Genomic DNA, 18,191 nt, shown 5'->3' with positions numbered 1-18,191 from the left:
CAATACCCATCCTCATGGAAAGTGAGCAACTTATTTTTGAGATTCTCATAATGAGTTATATTGGTTTGCCAAATATACAAAGCAGCAGATAGGAATAGATGAATGTTACTGTCATTTCCCAAGGCAACACAGCAGAGTAGTGACAGAAATGACAGATATGCAAGTTGCAGCACAAATTTTCTGTAGAGTACCAATCCACTGCTTATGCAGTTAATTATTCACATCACCTTTACTTGCTTGCCAAGAAGCAGGCTATTGTTTTAATGTTTATGGAAAAATGCTTACCTATTCTGCACTAGAAAATCAACTACATGAAGTGATGTCCTGTCCACTAATCTTACAGCAAGATGTAGTGCTGTTTCTCCTTGTTCCTAGAATATGTTGAAAAGAAAACAATGAGCAACTAGCTTTTAAATATACATGAAAATCCATTGTGCTTTGGAGAGTTCACGGAATTATAGAAATGTTACAACACAGGAGGTGGCCAATCAGCCCAATGAGTGTCAGTTCTTTGTGTGCTGTCCCTTTCCCCTTGCTCTTTCCATACAGCTTTGCAAATTACTTTCACTTAAGTACATATTCAAAGTCTTATTGACTGTTTCTTCCACCCTTTAGACAGCAAATCCCAGCTTCTGATCACTACCAGCATTAACATCCTAATCCTCCCTGTATTTATAGCCCATCAACTTTAACTTGTGTCCCCTGTTCTTCCAGCATTTTGTGTCTATCTTCAGTGTAAAACCAGCATCTCCAGTTCCTCCCTACACATTGTGTCCCTGTTCTTCCCTCTATTCACCTTTTCTAAGCCCATCATGGCCAATCACAGTCAATAATATCCCTCAACCTTCTTCACTCTAAGGAGAACCCTATCTTCTCTAGTCTAGCCTTGTGGCTAAATTTTCTCATCTTGTAAACCAATCATAAGTTCATAAGTGATAGGAGCAGAATTAGGCCATTTGGCCCATCAAGTCTACTCCACCATTCAATCATGGCTGATCTCTCTCCCTCCAAACAACACTCTCTTGCCTTTTCCCCCACAACAATCCCGTCAATCCTTTCTACAATCTCTAAGTACACATGCATCAAAATGTGTGACAATCGGAATCAGATGCAATACTCCAGTTAAGACCCAATCATTGCCCTATACACACTAAAACCACCGTTGTGCTCCAAACCTTTATTTTTAAAGGTCTGAATTCTACTGATTTCATGCACCTCTTCCTCAACTTATCTCACCATTTTCAAATATTTATTCGTATCCCCTTTTTTCTCAAATATCTTATAAAGCCCAGCTATTCATTTCTTATTCTAATTTCTTAATCAATCTGCAACTAGTCAGTGCTCCATGGGCCTCAATTTTCCTGGCCAATATTTTATGTATGTCTTTTGGAAATCCACATATGAAATCTATTTATTCCCTATAGCATTAACTCCCAATAAATTACACATTATCCCTGAACCATTTCAAATATGCATTCACATTAGCATATTCTCTTTTTTACTGAAGTGATATATTTGTGCCACAAAATTAAATCTTACATGTCCATTCGCCAAAGGTATTGGGTCAGTGAGATCGACACCATCAGCATAAACCTGAATTAGTGCAAAAATGTCTCTCGACTTGATTGCATCACACAAACAGCTAAGTTTGGCAGCATTATCAGTGGACCTTTTCCGTGAATACTTCCGTTCTATGTATTTGGCTGTAATGTAGTCCTTACGGGCAACCCTGATGGAAGAATACATTTTTTTGAATAACCCTCATTTGATATCAATGACAAGAGGTACAAGACTATTTGTTCGAAACTGAATGATGTTTTAATAAAAAATAACTGGATTCCTTATTTGTGCAAATGTCAATCTTTAAATAAAGAAACTTAGCATTAGCTGTAGTAAATCTCCATTAACCGGGAGTTTAGTGGTGCATCACTCCTTCAGTCTTGTAAGAGTGTTCATTTGAACCTGCTTATCAGCTGTGGAATACATTAAGGTACTGTTCACAACAAATTAATAACTAAAACGCATGTCTGGTAAGCATGTAATTACAGCAGGCAGTGAAGAACATTAATGGGATGTTGGCCTTCATTGTGAGAGGATTTGAGTTTCGGGGCAAATAGGTCCTACTGCAGTTGTACAGGGCCCTAGTGAGACCGCACCTGGCGTATTGTGTGCAATTTTGGTCTAATTTGAGGAAGGACAATATTGCTATTGAGGGACTGCAGCCTAGGTACACCAGGTTAATTCCCGGGATGGCGGAACTGACATATGACGGAAGAATGGGTCGTCTGGGCTTGTATTCACTGGAATTTAGAAGGATGAGAGGAGATGTTTTTACAGAAACATTAAATTCTTAAAGGATTGGACAGGCTAGATGCAGGAAAAATGTTCCCAATGTTGGGGGAGTCCAGAACCAGGGGTCACATTTTATGAATAAGGAGTAGGCCATTTAGGACTGAGATGAGAAAAAACATTTTTACCCGGAGAGTTATGAATCTGTGAAATTCTTTGCCTCAGAAGGAAGTGGAGGCCAATTCACTGGATGTTTTCAAGAGGGAGTAAAGGGCCTGTCCCACTTGGGCGTCATTTGCGCGTAATTTACGCGACATCATTTACCCATCACGACGCGCGCATGGTGCGCATTACGCGCGCACTGTGCGTGGTGACGTAGGCAGTGACGTGCGGTGCCCCAGGATTTTGGGATATACAAAATCTTTGCGCGCCATCTGCCTGACGCGCAAATGACGCCCAAGTGGGACAGGCCCTTTAGCTTTAGCTCTTAGGGTTAAACGAGTCATGGGATATGGGGAAAAAGCGGGACGGGGTACTTATTTTAGTTGATCAGCCATGATCATATTGGATGGCGGTGCTGGCTCGCCGGGCCACTTGGCTACTCCTGCCCCTATTTGTTTCTTCTATGACTCCTTTACCATAAACAACAATAACTTAATTTTAAATTTAGCTGGGATAGTATGAGGTAAAGTCTGTCTTGCCCATTCCATACCACTGTCATGCGTAAATATTACACCGAATGGAAATATATTTTATTATTTTATAATTTAGAATGAGGGGGTCCTCGTTGAAACGTACAGAATACTGAAAGGCTTGGATAGAGTGCATGTGGAGAGGATGTTTCCTCTAGTGGGAGAGTCTAGGACTGGAGGTCATAGTCTCAGAATTAAAGGACGTTATTTTAGGAAGGAGATGAGGAGGAATTCCATTAGTCAGAGGGTGGTGAATCTGTGGAATTCTTTGACACAGAAGGCTGTGGAGACAGTCAGCGGATATATTTAAGTAGTAGATAGAATCTTGATTAGTACGGGTGTCAGAGATTATGGGGAGAAGGCAGGGTTAGGAGGGAGAGAGAGAGATCAGCCATGATTGAATGATGAAGTCGACGAGCCGAATGACCTAATTCTACTCCAATCATATGATTTTCACAACAATATCAATACATTTTATTAAAAACACAAAAAAGGGTAATTTTTTAAAACACTCACATTTAAATTGACAGAGCTTTAAAGTTCAGAAAATTCACACTTGCTTTGTCTCTTTACATGATGAACAGGAAACCAAATGTGTACTTACATGTCACTGTTTGGATTAGGCTTGACAGTACCATCCAATGACAAACCAGCTTCCATGATCTCATTAAATGCTGCATTCCCAATGTTCTTAGCTAGCTGTCAAAAATAACAATATTTAATTAGGCCTAACATATATACAGCTAGTCTATTATTTAAATTAAAACTGCCAAGAAAGTTAAGAAATTACTTTGGCTGCCATCAACGTCCACTTCAACGACCAGCAAGCACATATTTCTACGCTAACCCTATCTTAACCCTTTTTATTCTCCACTAATTCCCATCAAATTCTGCTCCTCCTCCACCACCCCACCCCATCTCCCTAAATTCCACCACTTACCTACACACTCGAGTCAAATTACATAGTCAATTAACCTACAGTGCCCCCCGTAACCCATCATTTATTTATTTGCCTCCGTACTCCACAATTTGAGATTTGTAATAGAAAAATTCACATGTGGTTAATGTGCACATTGTCAGACTTTGTTAAAGGCCATTTTTAAACATTTTAGTTTCAGCCACAAAAATAGGATGGCCAGGTTACAGTTTGCCAAGAAGTACTTAAAAGAGCAACCACAGTTCTGGAAAAAGGTCCTGCGCAAAGATCCTATAGCAGAGCAAGATGGGTCACTCTCACGCAAACGTGTAGTACGCTCATGGGCGGATTCATGGGTGATTATATGACTCATTTTAGCAACCTGCCCCCGCCATCTTGTTCCGCCATCTTGCTCAGCCATCTCGCTTCCGGCCAAAGATTGGATCCGCAGTGGGGAGAGGGAGTGCGCGGCCTGGGGCAGCGGGAGAGGGAGTGCACGGCCCGGGGCAGCGGGAGAGGGAGTGCGGGGTCCGGGGCAGCGGGAGAGGGAGTGCGCGGCCCGGGGCAGCGGGAGAGAGAGGGGAGTGCGCGGCCCGGGTGAGTGCGGGTCCGGGGCAGCGGGAGAGGGAGTGCGCGACCCAAGGCAGGAGTGCGCGGCCCTGGGCAGGGGAGAGGGAGTGCGGGGTCCGGGGCAGCGGCAGCGGGAGAGGGAGTGCGGGGTCCGGGGCAGCGGGAGAGGGAGTGCGCGCGCGGCCCGGGGCAGCGGGAGAGGGAGTGCGCGCCCCAGGGCAGCGGGAGAGGGAGTGCGCGGCCCTGGGCAGCGGGAGAGGGAGTGCGGGGTCCGGGGCAGCGGGACAGGGAGTGCGCGGCCCGGGGCAGCGGGAGAGGGAGTGCGCGGCCCGGGGCAGCGGGAGAGGGAGTGCGGGGTCCGGGGCAGCGGGAGAGGGAGTGTGCGGCCCAGGGCAGCGGGAGAGGGAGTGCGCGGCCGGGGCCGGGGGGAGCGGGAGAGGGAGTGCGCGACCCAGGGCAGCGGGAGAGGGAGTGCGCGGCCCTGGGCAGCGGGAGAGGGAGTGCGGGGTCCGGGGCAGCAGAGGGAAGGAGAGGAGAGGAGTGCGCGGCGGCCCGGGGCAGCGGGAGAGGGAGTGCGCGGCCCAGGGCAGCGGGAGAGGGAGTGCGCGGCCCTGGGCAGCGGGGAGAGGGAGTGCGGGGTCCGGGGCAGCGGGAGAGGGAGTGCGGGGTCCGGGGCAGCGGGAGAGGGAGTGCGGGGTCCGGGGCAGCGGGAGAGGGAGTGCGGGGAGAGGGGGAGACGATTATATAGATTTATATAATTTTCATGTATGTGTGTTTATAAACATTTTATTCTTTAACAAGAATTAACAGAATTATGAATCTAACCCTATATCACACACAAAAAGATCCCCCGCAATGTCAATTACCCTGCGAGTCGGGTCGGTTCCGGTAACTACAAAATCAACTCAAACACTGCTTGTGAGCCATTTAAAAAGAAATGATTTAAAAAACATAAAAAAAGACAATTACCAGAGCCAAATTTTATTCTTGACAAGAAGTTTGAACTGACAGATTTATGAATCTAACCCACACAAACTGTTGTCCCGCAACATTGATTACACTGCGAGTCGGGTCGGGTCAGGTAGGCTCAGGTTGCTAAAATGAGCGGGGAAAAATGCCCAGGATCCCCTCCATAGCGTACTACACATCAGCCCATTGCATTTAGCAGGAATAGCCTATCTTGCTCCGCTATAGGATCTTTGGTCCTGTGGACAGATGAGACGAAGATTAAGGTACAGTTTAAAGGACAAGAAGGAGCAGCTGATTGTGAGTCAGATCCCTGCTGATTTCTTCCAGCAGTTTGTATTGTATTGTACTTGTATTGTATCCAGGGTAAGGCGGGAGCATGAGGCCCAGGGCAGTTTACTGTTCTGGATGTCAGATGTTGGAGGTCATGGAGTCGGATAGCCCTCCAGACATCCACATCTGTGCCAGGTGCATTGAGATGGGGCTCCTAAGGGACCGTATTAGGAACCTGGAGCAGCAGCTCGATGACCTCTGTCTGGTCAGGGAGAATGAGGAGGTCATAGAGAGGAGTTATAGGGAGGTGGCCACTCCAAAACCACGGGAGACAGACAAGTGGGTCATGATTAGGAAGGGCAAGGGGCAAAGGCAGGGACTAGTGAGTACCCCAGTGCCTGTACACCTTGAAAATAAGGACTCCTGTTTGAGTACGGTTGGGGGGGACAGCCTGCCTGGGGGTAGTGACAGCGGCCGGGCCTCCGGCACAAAGACCGGCCCTGTTGCTCAGAAAGGCAGGGAAAAGAAGAGGAGGGCAATAGTAATTGGGGACTCTATAGTTAGGGGGTCGGATAGGCGATTCTGTGGACGCAGTCAGGAGACCCGGATGGAAGTTTGCCTCCCTGGTGCCAGGATCTCGGATGTGTCTCAACGCGTCCAAGATATCCTGAAATCAGAGGAAGATGAGCCTGAGGTTGTGGTACATATAGGTACCAATGACATAGGTATAAAAAGAGAAGAGGTCCTGAAGGGAGAATTTAGGGTTGAGAGGAGAGTTAAGGAAAAGGACCAAAAAAGTAACAATCTCAGGATTACTGCCTATGCCACGCGACAGTGAGAGTAGGAATGGAGCGAGGTGGAGGATAAATGGGTGGCTGAAGGACTTGTGCAGTGGGCCCGGATTCAAGTTTCTGGATCCTTGGGACATCTTTTGGGGAAGGTGTGACCTGTACAGAAAGGACGGGTTGCACTTGAACCCGAGGGGGACCAATATCCTGGCGGGGAGATTTGCAAAGGCTACTGGGGAGACTTTAAACTAGAACGGTTGGGGGGAGGGACTCAAATAGAGAAAGCTAGTAGACAGAGTGTGAGGCAGGAGGCAGAGAAGGGAAGCACTCGGACCCAAAATTTAGGGGAGAAAGAAGAAAAAGAAAATAAACAGAGAATAAGAGGCGCGGGTTTCTTAAATGTGTATATTTTAATGCCAGGAGCATTGTAAGAAAGGTGGATGAGCTTTAAGCCTGGATTGACACCTGGAAGTATGATGTTGTGGCGATCAGTGAAACATGGTTGCAGGAGGGCTGTGATTGGAAACTAAATATTCCAGGATTTTGTTGCTTCAGGCGTGATAGAATTGGAGAGGCAAGAGGTGGAGGTGTTGCATTGCTTGTCAGGGAAGATATTACAGCAGTGCTTTGGCAGGATAGATTAGAGAGTTCATCTAGGGAGGCTAATTGGGTGGAACTGTGAAGTGGGAAAGGTGTAGCAACACTTATAGGGGTGTATTATAGACCGCCAAATGGGGAGCGAGAATTGGAAGAGCCAATATTTAAGGAGATAGCAGATATTAGTAGTAGGCACAAGGTAGTGATTGTGGGAGATTTCAATTTTCCACACATAGACTGGGAAACACATTCTGTAAATGGGCTGGATGGTTTGGAGTTTGTAAAATGTGTGCAGGATAGTTTTTTGCAGCAATACATAGAAGTACCTACTAGTGAAGGGGCGGTGCTGGACCTCCTGTTAGGAAATGAGACGGGTCAGGTGGCGGAGGTATGCGTTGGGGAGTACTTCGGGTCCTGTGATCACAATACCGTTAGTTTCAATATAATTATGGAGAGGGTCAGAACTGGGCCTAGGATTTAAAAGGAGTGAATTGGGACATTTTGTTTTATGGGAAGAATGTAGAAGAGAAATGGAGGACATTTAAAGGGGAAATTTTAAGAGTACAGAATCTTTATGTCCCTGTTCGGTTGAAAGGAAATAGTAAAAAATTGGAAAGAGCCATGGTTTAAGGGAAATTGGACACTTGGTTCAGAAAAAGAGAGAGATCTACAATAATTATAGGCAGCATGGAGTAAATGAGGTGCTTGAGGAGTATAAAGAATGTAAAAAGATTCTTAAGAAAGAAATTAGAAAAGCTAAAAGAAGATATGAGGTTGCTTTGGCAAGTAAGGTGAAAGTAAATCCAAAGGTTTTCTACAGCTATATTAATAGCAAAAGGATAACGAGGGATAAAATTGGTCCATTGGAGAGACAGAGTGGACATCTATCTGCAGAGCCAAAAGAGATGGGGGAGATATTGAACAATTTATTTTCTTCGGTATTCACCAAGGAGAAGGATATTGAATTATGCGAGGTACGGGAAACAAGTAGAGTAGCTATGGAAAATATGAGTTTCAAAGAAAAAGAAGTACTGACACTTTTGAAAAATATAAAAGTGGATACGTCTCCAGGTCTTGACAGGATATTCCCTAGGACATTGAGGGAAGTTAGTGTAGAAATAGCAGGGGCTATGACAGAAATATTTCAAATGTCATTAGAAACGGGAATAGTGCCAGAGGATTGGTGTACTGCGCATGTTGTTCCATTGTTTAAAAAGGGTTCTAAGAGTAAACCTAGCAATTATAGACCTGTTAGTTTGACTTCAGTGGTGGGCAAATTAATGGAAAGGATACTTAGAGATAATATATATAATCATCTGGATAAACAGGGTCTGATTAGGAACAGTCAACATGGATTTGTGCCTGGAAGGTCATGTTTGACGAATCTTCTTGAATTTTTTGAAGAGGTTACTAGGGAAATTGATGAGGGTAAAGCAGTGGATGTTGTCTATATGGACTTTAGTAAGGCCTTTGACAAGGTTCCTCATGGAAGGTTGGTTAAGAAGGATCAATTGTTGGGTATTAATGCAGGAGTAGCAAGATGGATTCAGCTGTTTGTCAGGTTGGAGGCCAGTGACTAGTGGGGTGCCTCAGGGATCTGTGTTGGGTCCACTGTTGTTTGTCATGCACATCAATGATCTGGATGATGGTGTGGTAAATTGGATTAGTAAGTATGCAGATGATACTAAGATAGGTGGTGTTGTGGGTAATGAAGTAGATTTCCAAAGTCTACAGAGAGATTTAGGCCATTTGGAAGAATGGGCTGAAAGATGGCAGATAGAGTTTAATGCTGATGAGTGCGAGGTGCTACATCTTGGCAGGACAAAATCAAAATAGGACGTACATGGTAAATGGTAGCAAATTGAGGAATGCAGTTGAAAAGAGGGATCTAGGAATAACTGTGCATAGTTCCCTGAAGGTGGAATCTCATGTAGATAGGGTGGTAAAGAAAGCTTTTGGTGTGCTAGCCTTTATAAATCAGAGCATTGAGTATAGAAGTTGGGATGTAATGTTAAAATTGCACAAGGCATTGGTGAGACCAATTCTGGAGTATGGTGTACAATTTTGGTCGCCCAATTATAGGAAGGATGTCAACAAAATAGAGAGAGTACAGAGGAGATTTACTAGAATATTGCCTGGGTTTCAGCAACTACGTTACAGAGAAAGGTTGAATAAGTTAGGTCTTTATTCTTTGGAACGCAGAAGGTTAAGGGGTACTTGATAGAGGTCTTTAAAATGATGCGAGGGTTAGACAGAGTTGACGTGGATAAGCTTTTCCCATTGAGGGTAGGGAAGATTCAAACAAGAGGACATGTCTTCAGAATTAAGGGACAGAAGTTTAGGGGTAACATGAGGGGGAACCTCTTTACTCAGAGAGTGGTAGCTGTGCGGAATGAGCTTCCAGTGGAAGTGGTGGAGGCAGGTTCGATTTTATCATTTAAAAATAAATTGGATAGGTATATGGATGGGAAAGGAATGGAGGGTTATGGGGTCTGAATGCAGGTAGATGGGACTAGGGAAAAAAAGTGTTCGGCATGGACTTGTAGGGCCGAGATGGCCTGTTTCCATGCTGTAATTGTTATATGGTTATATGATTAACTTATATCAGAGTGATGGCAAGAGCAAAGTATGGAGGAGAGAAGGAACTGCCCAAGATCCAAAACATAACTCCTCATCTGTGAAACACGGTGGTGAGGGTGTTATGGCCTGGGCATGTATGGCTGCTGAACATACTGGCTCACTATCGTTATTGATAATACAACTGTTGATGGTAGTAGCAACTGTTGATGGTAATAGACACATCCTATCTGCTCAAGTTCAAACAAATGCCTCAATACGCATTGTCCAGCGGTTCATTCTACAGCAAGACAATGATACCAAACATACTGCTTTAGAAACTCAGCAGGTGCAGCAGTGTCTATGGAGTTTTTCAAAGCTAAAAAATGGTGAACTATTGAGTGGCCAAGTCAATCACCCAATCTGAACCCAATTGAGCATGCCTTTTATATGTTGAAGAGAAAACTGAAGGGGACAAGCCCCCAAAACAAGCATAAGCTTACGATGGCTGCAATACAGGCCTGGCAGAGCATCACCAGGAAGACACCCAGCAACTGGTGATGTCCATGAATCGCAGACTTCAAACAGTTATTGTATGCAAAGGATATGCAACAAAATACTAAGCATGACTACTTTCATTTACATGACATTGCTGTGTCCCAAACATTATGGTGCCCTGAAATAGGGGGACCATGTATAAACACAGCTGTAATTTCTACGTGGTGAAACCAAAATGTATAAAAATGGCCTTTATTAAAATCTAACAATGCGCAGTTTAACCACATTTGATTTTTTGCTATTACAAATCTCAAATTGTGGAGTACAGAGGCAAATAAGTAGATTTTGTTCGGCGCGGACTTGTAGGGCCGAGATGGCCTGTTTCCGTGCTGTAATTGTTATATGGTTATATGGTTATATGATTATTATGGAGGGCAATGTAATGTCACCAACATGCAAGAAGTGCAGTGCAGCAACTTCTACTAACTGCACATAGTAATTTTTGTAGAAATTTCATTTGGATTCAAATGAATGAAATACTTAGCTAAAAGGGACTTACCAAGAGTTCAGATGTTCCTAATACATCTAATGTAAGGGATTGTATTCTAGAATAATGAACTCCCAGCTCTCTGTGAATCCCAGAGCACTCAATACATGTTAGAATTCCCAAATTAGTAGATAGCCATGTTGGATCTACAAAATAAAATGTAACAATCAAGCAAACAAAAGAGAGCATTATCATTTAGATTTTCGGCTGCCGCATGCAATAAATTTGTAATATTTAACATACAGCCACTGTTGGTTCATTGGCATTATTGGTTAAAAATGGGTAACTTTGAACCAGTGAGCAAAAGGTGATCCTGAGATAAGAAATAAGGGGTGCACACTCTGGGTATTATTTGAAATAGATGTTAGAGATTGTTTTGCGAGTTTCAGTTCTCCTGCGATCTGATCAACATTATCTCCTTAAATAAAATAATTATTGTGCATTGTACTGTGCCTCTATAGTTTGATTTGAAGCTAAACCAACTAATCACTACTATTACAACCTTAAAACAGTGTTTAATGTTTTATGTGTCATTCCTAACTGTCACTGTATGTCATGTTGTCACTTGCAGGCGGAGCACCAAGGCAAATTCCTTGTATGTGAATACTTGGCCAATAAACTTATTAATTCATTCATTCACATCCAGAGCCTAGAATACAGGTCGCTCTACTGTAACTCATAGTTCCACAACGTGAATTGAACATAACACGATAGATGAATTGAAGATAATGCGATTGATTAAATAATTAAAACACCATTTAGTCATAATAGGGCCTAAATGGTTATAGTGTAATTTCAATCCCGAACTAGAGAATTATTTAAAAGTTACTTTGGGAACTGGCAAGCAGTATAAAAAAAAAAGTCTTGAGGGAAAGAAAAATGTTTCCATGTAACTTCACTGCAGTAAACTGACACCATTACAATTTAACAACAAAATAGCTACGTTCACCACAAGGGGCGATAGAAAATGATACGCCATTGTTTCTATTGACATTTGTACAATACTTTTCTATTAAACGATGTAACATACAGTGTTTAGTATTTTTAAGCTTGTGATAACAAAAATTAACTTAGTAAAACCCCTTTCTCACGGGGCGACTTGACGCAAGAGTTAACCAGAGTTGAACATCGTGGGAAACTCTTGCGATAACCGTACAGCATTCGTGGACCACCGTGGCGCTAACGGCAGGTACTCGCGTAACTTGGCACTCGGGAGAAAATTCAAACAAGCTTGAATTTCTCCAAGAGTGACTTGCACACTTGTGGTTGAACATTGCAGCATTATATGCACGTAGTGGCCAGTGCGATATCCGTACTGACTCTTGCGTGTACCGTGGGAACTCCTGCGAATGAACCCGGAAGCTGGACAGAGGGGACAGAAGGCGAGTAAAAATTGTCTTCTGTGGGATTGAATTTAAAAAATAAAGATTTGCATCCGCATATGGACATCAACTTATTCATGAGTTATGTTAATGAGATTCAAGAAAATAACTATAATCTTTAAAAGGGACTTTACTGAAAGGTCCCGCATTTTTATGGTCCGTGAGAAATTTTTCACATGTACTTCTTTGAGAGAGAGATGCTGCTTGGCCCGCTGAGTTACTACAGCATTTTGTGTCTAACTTGCTGATTCAGACAGTTTTTGATTATCAAGGATTCTGCGCTGACTCTTTACTCTGAAACACACGTTGGAAATTTAAACTTGGGCGCAACTAACATCGTCTTACTACCGTGGGAACTCTTTAACTCAGCGGGCAGGCAGCAGTTAATTGTTGCTCCCTTCAGTTTCCCAGGGGGTCGGGACGGGACTGGAGTTGGGAGGGAAAGGTGGGGGAGTCGATGGAGAGGAGGGGGAGACAGATGGGGGTGGTGTCTTCATTTACTGGCGGCGGGTGTCTGTCACTGAAACAGGCAGGTGAGATTTCACATCCACCTTGTGTGTGCCTCTCTCTCTCTCCCTCCCTCCCTCTCACACAGGCTGAGAGACTCTGCCTCTGTGAGTGTACGTCTCTTTCTCCCCCTCTCCCACACACAGTAAGACCGAGGTACTGTGCTCAGTCCATCTGTGTCTCCCACATACACAGTAAAACTTTGCTTTGTGTGTGTATATACGTCTCCCCTCATTTCTCTCTCCCCCCCCCATCATTTGTGCCACGTGATGATTTAATTACACTTGACAGTTTACAATGTCTTTCAAGATTTAACAGGAAAGCTCGGGAAACGGACAAGTTACCCGCACAAATAACAGAAATGCCGAGTACCGTGGGAACTCTTTGTCTACCCCCCGTTATATCGTGTGATATCGTGCTAGACCATGACCACTTCACTCTGGTTACATCTTGCGTCAAGTCGCCCCGTGAGAAAGGCCTATTATTAAAAAGATCTTTACTTTTAAAAATACTGTGGGGAAAGATAACTTTGTTATTGCAAGTCTGAAACTCTCTAGCTCCTAGCCCCTTTTCCCCATTGATAAATAGGTTTTAAAACAGAATATAGCAGTGTAGATGTACATAAAATAAAATAGATTAGAATGTATAGTAAAATCAAATCATGGTAATCAATGACATTTCCTTTTAACATTAAATTGTAAATGCAAAGTACCTGGTGCTCTGCAGTCACAGCAAACGTCATTTCCCGTCATCCGTTGCACCTCCACAATAATTGCCTTTGTTAACTCCTGGACAATGTTATTTTCTCCTGTGTTATGGTCTCCCTTAAAAGCATTGTTCAAAGCCTCTTCTTTACTGTTCTGCAAAACGGACATCCAACTACAGAATAGAAACAAAGATGCAAAATGTGCATTTGAAAAAACTGCTTCAGAGAAAAACAGCTAAATCATTGAATCTCAAGCACAAGATTGACAATGTTAATTATGTTGTCGGATTTCGGACATTTTCGGATTTCCGAATGGAAGATTTTTAGCGTAGATTAGGTAGGTAGCGCAGGCGGCTTGAAAAGTTGGGAGCGGCTGCCTCCTCCCCGGACCGGGAAGGAAATCATTGTAAATCATTGCTGTTTGTAATTCTTACCCTTCAAATTGATAAAATAACATATATCATGCATCCTCTGTTATTTTAAGTATACAGTATAATACTGTTTTGTTGATCAAATGCTCTTTTAAAGCCGCAACCAGCATTTCCATAATAAGAGTTGATGAGCTCAATATATGGGGCTGTGTTTGGAATTATTAGACAAATAAGCAAAGCTGGTTGGCGGCCACAGCGCTGTGGAGCTATGACCCGGTAAGGCATATCCCCGCCTCTCGATCTAAAAAGTTTCCCCCTATTTTCCAAAATAACTGACATGAATTTTATATGGGGAATAGCACAGTTGACCTGGAACCGTGGGTTATGTAGGTCAAGTTTGGCACCACAGCTTTGCAACATAATTAAAAATGACAGCATCGGAGTGTTTCGGTTTTCGAAAAAAGCGATTAACCAAATTTACAGTAACCAAAATCTAAATAAGAGTTGATGAGCGATTAATCAAGCCAAAAAGGCTCATGTGAAAGGATGGACGTGTTTGGCATTTAACACGACTGCAATTCATAATTAGTGCAAGCATCATGACAAAACTTTTTTTTTTACATTTTCTTTGATTAAGATTTATGATTTCTGTTTCAAGGTGAGTACATTTGTTTCTGAGTCCATTCTAAGTAATGATTATGATCTTTGAATCCTATTATAATGTCAACAACCCACCAATTAATCTCCCCTTTCCAGATGATATCAGGTTTCCAAATAGATATTCACTTTCACATTACATTAAGGTGAAAAAGAATTGAAGGACTTGCAGATAGAATCTGACAAAGGAGTGTTGGAAATGTGTTGTACAGCTTATCAGCATGATCAGTCAAGCCATATTTCCTGTTTCTACTGCAACTTCCATTTAATCTTGGCTCACTATCTACTCTCCATCCAGCAATAAGATCAAGGATCTTATTGCATCTTTAATCTGCAATTTCCAGATATGTGAAAGCTGCTCTTTCTTCCAAGATTGTGTTTTTACTACATCTGATTTAAAATTGAATATTCTGTGCAAAAGTGCAACACAAATCACATACATGATTGCTTATGAGAAGCTAAAGAAATTATTTGTTGTAATTGCTATTATACTATTGTGAAAATATGCCGTGTTAAATTTTCCAGAACTTTGATAATATTCTGTTCTTTGACTCAGCAAACATGTGATTCCTCTTCCCTTCATTAAGCATATCTGTTCACTAACTTAGTGGATAATAACCTTTGTGGTCACTGCACTTTAGGAAGGATGAAATGCCCTTGGGGAGGATGTAGAAACAATGCACTGGAATGGATCCAGAGATGAAGGACTTAAGTCATTGAAAAAGCTGTGGCTGCTATTATTAGAAGAGAGAAAGCTGATCACAAAGAATGGTGGTTTAGTGCTGAAGTAGTAATCTGGAGCCAAATCTTAATGATACAGAAGCACAAATGCAAAGACAGTGAATGAACCAACATTTTACAACTTGTAATGATGCCCAAAAAAACTTCTGGAATGTGGTTATAAAAATAATCTGGTTCACTCGTCATAGTCATGTGGCATCATATCAAATGTGTGTAAAGAACCTGCTACAGATAATCATCTTGTGTTGTTCCTTTGGCGATTAATCAATACTGTTCATGTTGATTATCACTGGGAAGATCCGAACAAGGACAAAGATTAAACTCTGTGAAGCACCACTGTTGACAGAGCTGGATACCTGATGGGGGGAACCAGCACATAGAAATATCCTGCAGATTCTCACTAATTCTCCAGCTGGAGATGTAATGGTCCACAAAGTGGACATGACAGGCATAACCACCTCATTCTGCGGCAATGATGTATATCCTATACCCTCAATGTTATTTGCTAACACCAAAGATTTTGACCACATTTACTAGCTCAAACCAGACATCCAAATGGAGACATGGGCCATTAATCAGCAACAGAATCCCATGCTAAGAGTAACAGCAGGCACATCCAAATGCAAGGTGCTCACGTGGTGAAGCTGCAATATAATGCTAATAAGCATGCTAACAAGCAGAAGTAATGGGTGACGAACATATCTAGGAAATTCCTCAGTCCAACAATCAAATTAAAACTCTACAGCCCTGCCACATCCACTTCTGTAGTTTGAAAATGACATATCTTAGAATATGGCTACTCCGACATCTCAGTGACAGTAGAACCTAGCACAAACCGAGTCATTTACAATCGTATAAAGTCAGACGTGTCACTTTTATGATCCATGGAGACTTCCTCCCAGAGAAGCCAGATACAGAAAATTATATTTATTAACTTAATTTCAAGGGATAGCTGTTGTCTCGTCCTTTAAACATACTAAGTGCAGAGCTGAAGAGTTTTGCTCTAGATCCAGACCTGCCATTAGCAGTACAAGAACAGCATTGACAGTAAACCAATTCAACCAGGTATATCATATCCACTCAAATAGGACGGCTAAACAAGCCAATTACCAAGCCAGTGTCCTCTCGATCATCACTAAAGAGATGAAAAGTGTAATCACCAGTATTTTGAACTGACACTTGCTCAATAACAATTATTTTACCTGTGCTTTGTTCACATTCTGCTAGATTACACAACTCCATTTTTCTTTTTTACAGCGTCAGTCCAAACAGGGACAGAATTCCAGAGGGAGTGAAAATGACCGCCGTTGGCATCAAGACAGCTTCTGACTAAATATCGTATCTATGTATCCGAGTCCTAGTAAATTTGAAGTCAATGGAAATTTTAGGGACAAAAACTGTGTGTGAGGTGACACAATGTCTAGCACAAAACAAAATAGACTATTCTCAAACAAGCATTTCTCAAAGCAGTGAATCAGGCCTAATCAAATTTAATTACTCCATCAATGGAGCCTTTCTTCCACCAAAATATTAGAGGTCTGGATCTTCACTCGTAACTCCGGATTACTTAATTTCGTTCACTGCGCCTTGATAAATCCCACAGATTTTGCTGGTAAATGCCAGTTGTTCCAAATAGAGTGTATAATTATTTTGTATCATGATTAGCTCAGGACATCCATGTACCTGTACATGACACCTCAACCTTGTTCAGAGATTTGCATTTGTTAGTTCACAAGGCTCAGACGACCATTGGATCCTGAGCCAAGTCAGTCCTGGCACAGACTTCACATACTTCAATGACCATTGTATGGCTGCAGGCCTAACTATATTTAACTAATTCATCAATTACTATTCACTTCCTCCTAGACCCAAGAGACTGTGCCAATGTTCAAACCATGCTGCTGCAGTTCAGGGTGCTTTGGGACGGCATGAAAGGCTATTCAAGAACTGGCAAGGTGGTTGTGAACAGCAATTCCAGAACGTTCGCACCAGACCCACAAGATTTACCCAATGAAGTTAATGATTCTCAGGTTGCACTACACTCATTAATATTCTGATAACCTAATAAAATGCAAAAAGGTTTTGCTGCAGCCAAGTTTCAGATTGTGATGCCTCAAACATGGGATTTTTTTTTGATATTTGATGGAATTGTCATTGACAGATTCCTCATTTTGAACACGTTGGGATTGCAACTGTGCCAGCCACATAAATTCCAAGAGTATGTCAGAAGATGTGCATCCAGTTGCTAGTGACTCACCACATCTCTTCCCCAAGCCAATTCACTATCTACAAAGCACAAGTCAATAGAGAAACTGAATATTATACATTTGCCTGGATTATTCAGCTTCATAAATATAAACATTTAAGAGCGTATTACCACCACAACACACTTTGTCACACACTGCTATATGTGGCTATAAACAGCCAATCCTTCATCATTGATGGGATAAAATACGGGAACTTTTAACAGTTTGTACCACGGGAAGATTTCACTACGCATTGTTGAAGTTTTACCAAACATACTGCAGTGGTTCAAGTAACCAGATAATTGGATGGCCAAAAACTGCATGTCTTCTCAATAATGCATACTTCCCATTAGTTTTCATAGCAATCTAAGCAGCAATGCACAAAAATAATAAATTAGTAGTTTAATTGAACAGTATTGTGTTACTAAAGTGCAACTGTTTTCTAACAGAGATGTTATGTGACCCCAAGACCTAAAATCTTGGTTGTCAAATATAAACAAATGCGTTATCTTTAAAAATTCGACTGACTGTTAGGCAGTTCATGAAGCCATAACCACACTGTCTTTATTATTCATGAAGGATAAAGACAGAGTCTTCCCATGGACAAGAAAATAAAATCAGATATTTCTGAAGTCGTTTGATGACGACACAAAAGACTGCAATGGTGAACAATGGTCAACGCCTTCATAGATACGAGCTTCTTTGTAGATTTCAACTTTTGAGCTTCTGCTTGCAAGTTTCAGCTTGTTAAAATGAGTTACATATCCTTTTGAGTTACATCAGGGAGGAGACTGACTAGCTTCTGATTCTCGCACCACCCACAGCAGCTGATAGGCAGTAGCTAATACTGAAGTAGCCAAAAGGAAAGCTGTCAGCACAACCTTTCTCA

The 18,191-nt window shown here is 42.3% G+C and overlaps 1 protein-coding gene across 2 annotated transcripts in view; it reads right to left on the bottom strand.

The window, feature by feature from the left end:
* Positions 1-18,191, bottom strand: part of asap2a (ArfGAP with SH3 domain, ankyrin repeat and PH domain 2a) — a 138,298-nt gene that overhangs the window by 19,028 nt on the left and 101,079 nt on the right. For both annotated transcript variants that reach the window (XM_055635286.1, XM_055635287.1), the window contains 5 exons: positions 13,294-13,460; positions 10,705-10,838; positions 3,586-3,680; positions 1,540-1,729; positions 286-371 (listed from right to left, as the gene is read on the bottom strand). In XM_055635286.1, the coding sequence (XP_055491261.1) occupies positions 286-371; positions 1,540-1,729; positions 3,586-3,680; positions 10,705-10,838; positions 13,294-13,460 (672 nt within the window). The remainder of the gene's footprint in view (positions 1-285; positions 372-1,539; positions 1,730-3,585; positions 3,681-10,704; positions 10,839-13,293; positions 13,461-18,191) is intronic.

This window comes from Leucoraja erinacea, chromosome 5, assembly GCF_028641065.1.
Source record: "Leucoraja erinacea ecotype New England chromosome 5, Leri_hhj_1, whole genome shotgun sequence".
NCBI lineage: Eukaryota > Metazoa > Chordata > Chondrichthyes > Rajiformes > Rajidae > Leucoraja > Leucoraja erinaceus.
Note: the sequence above shows the minus strand (reverse complement) of the source record. Positions and strands in the feature narration are given on the sequence as shown.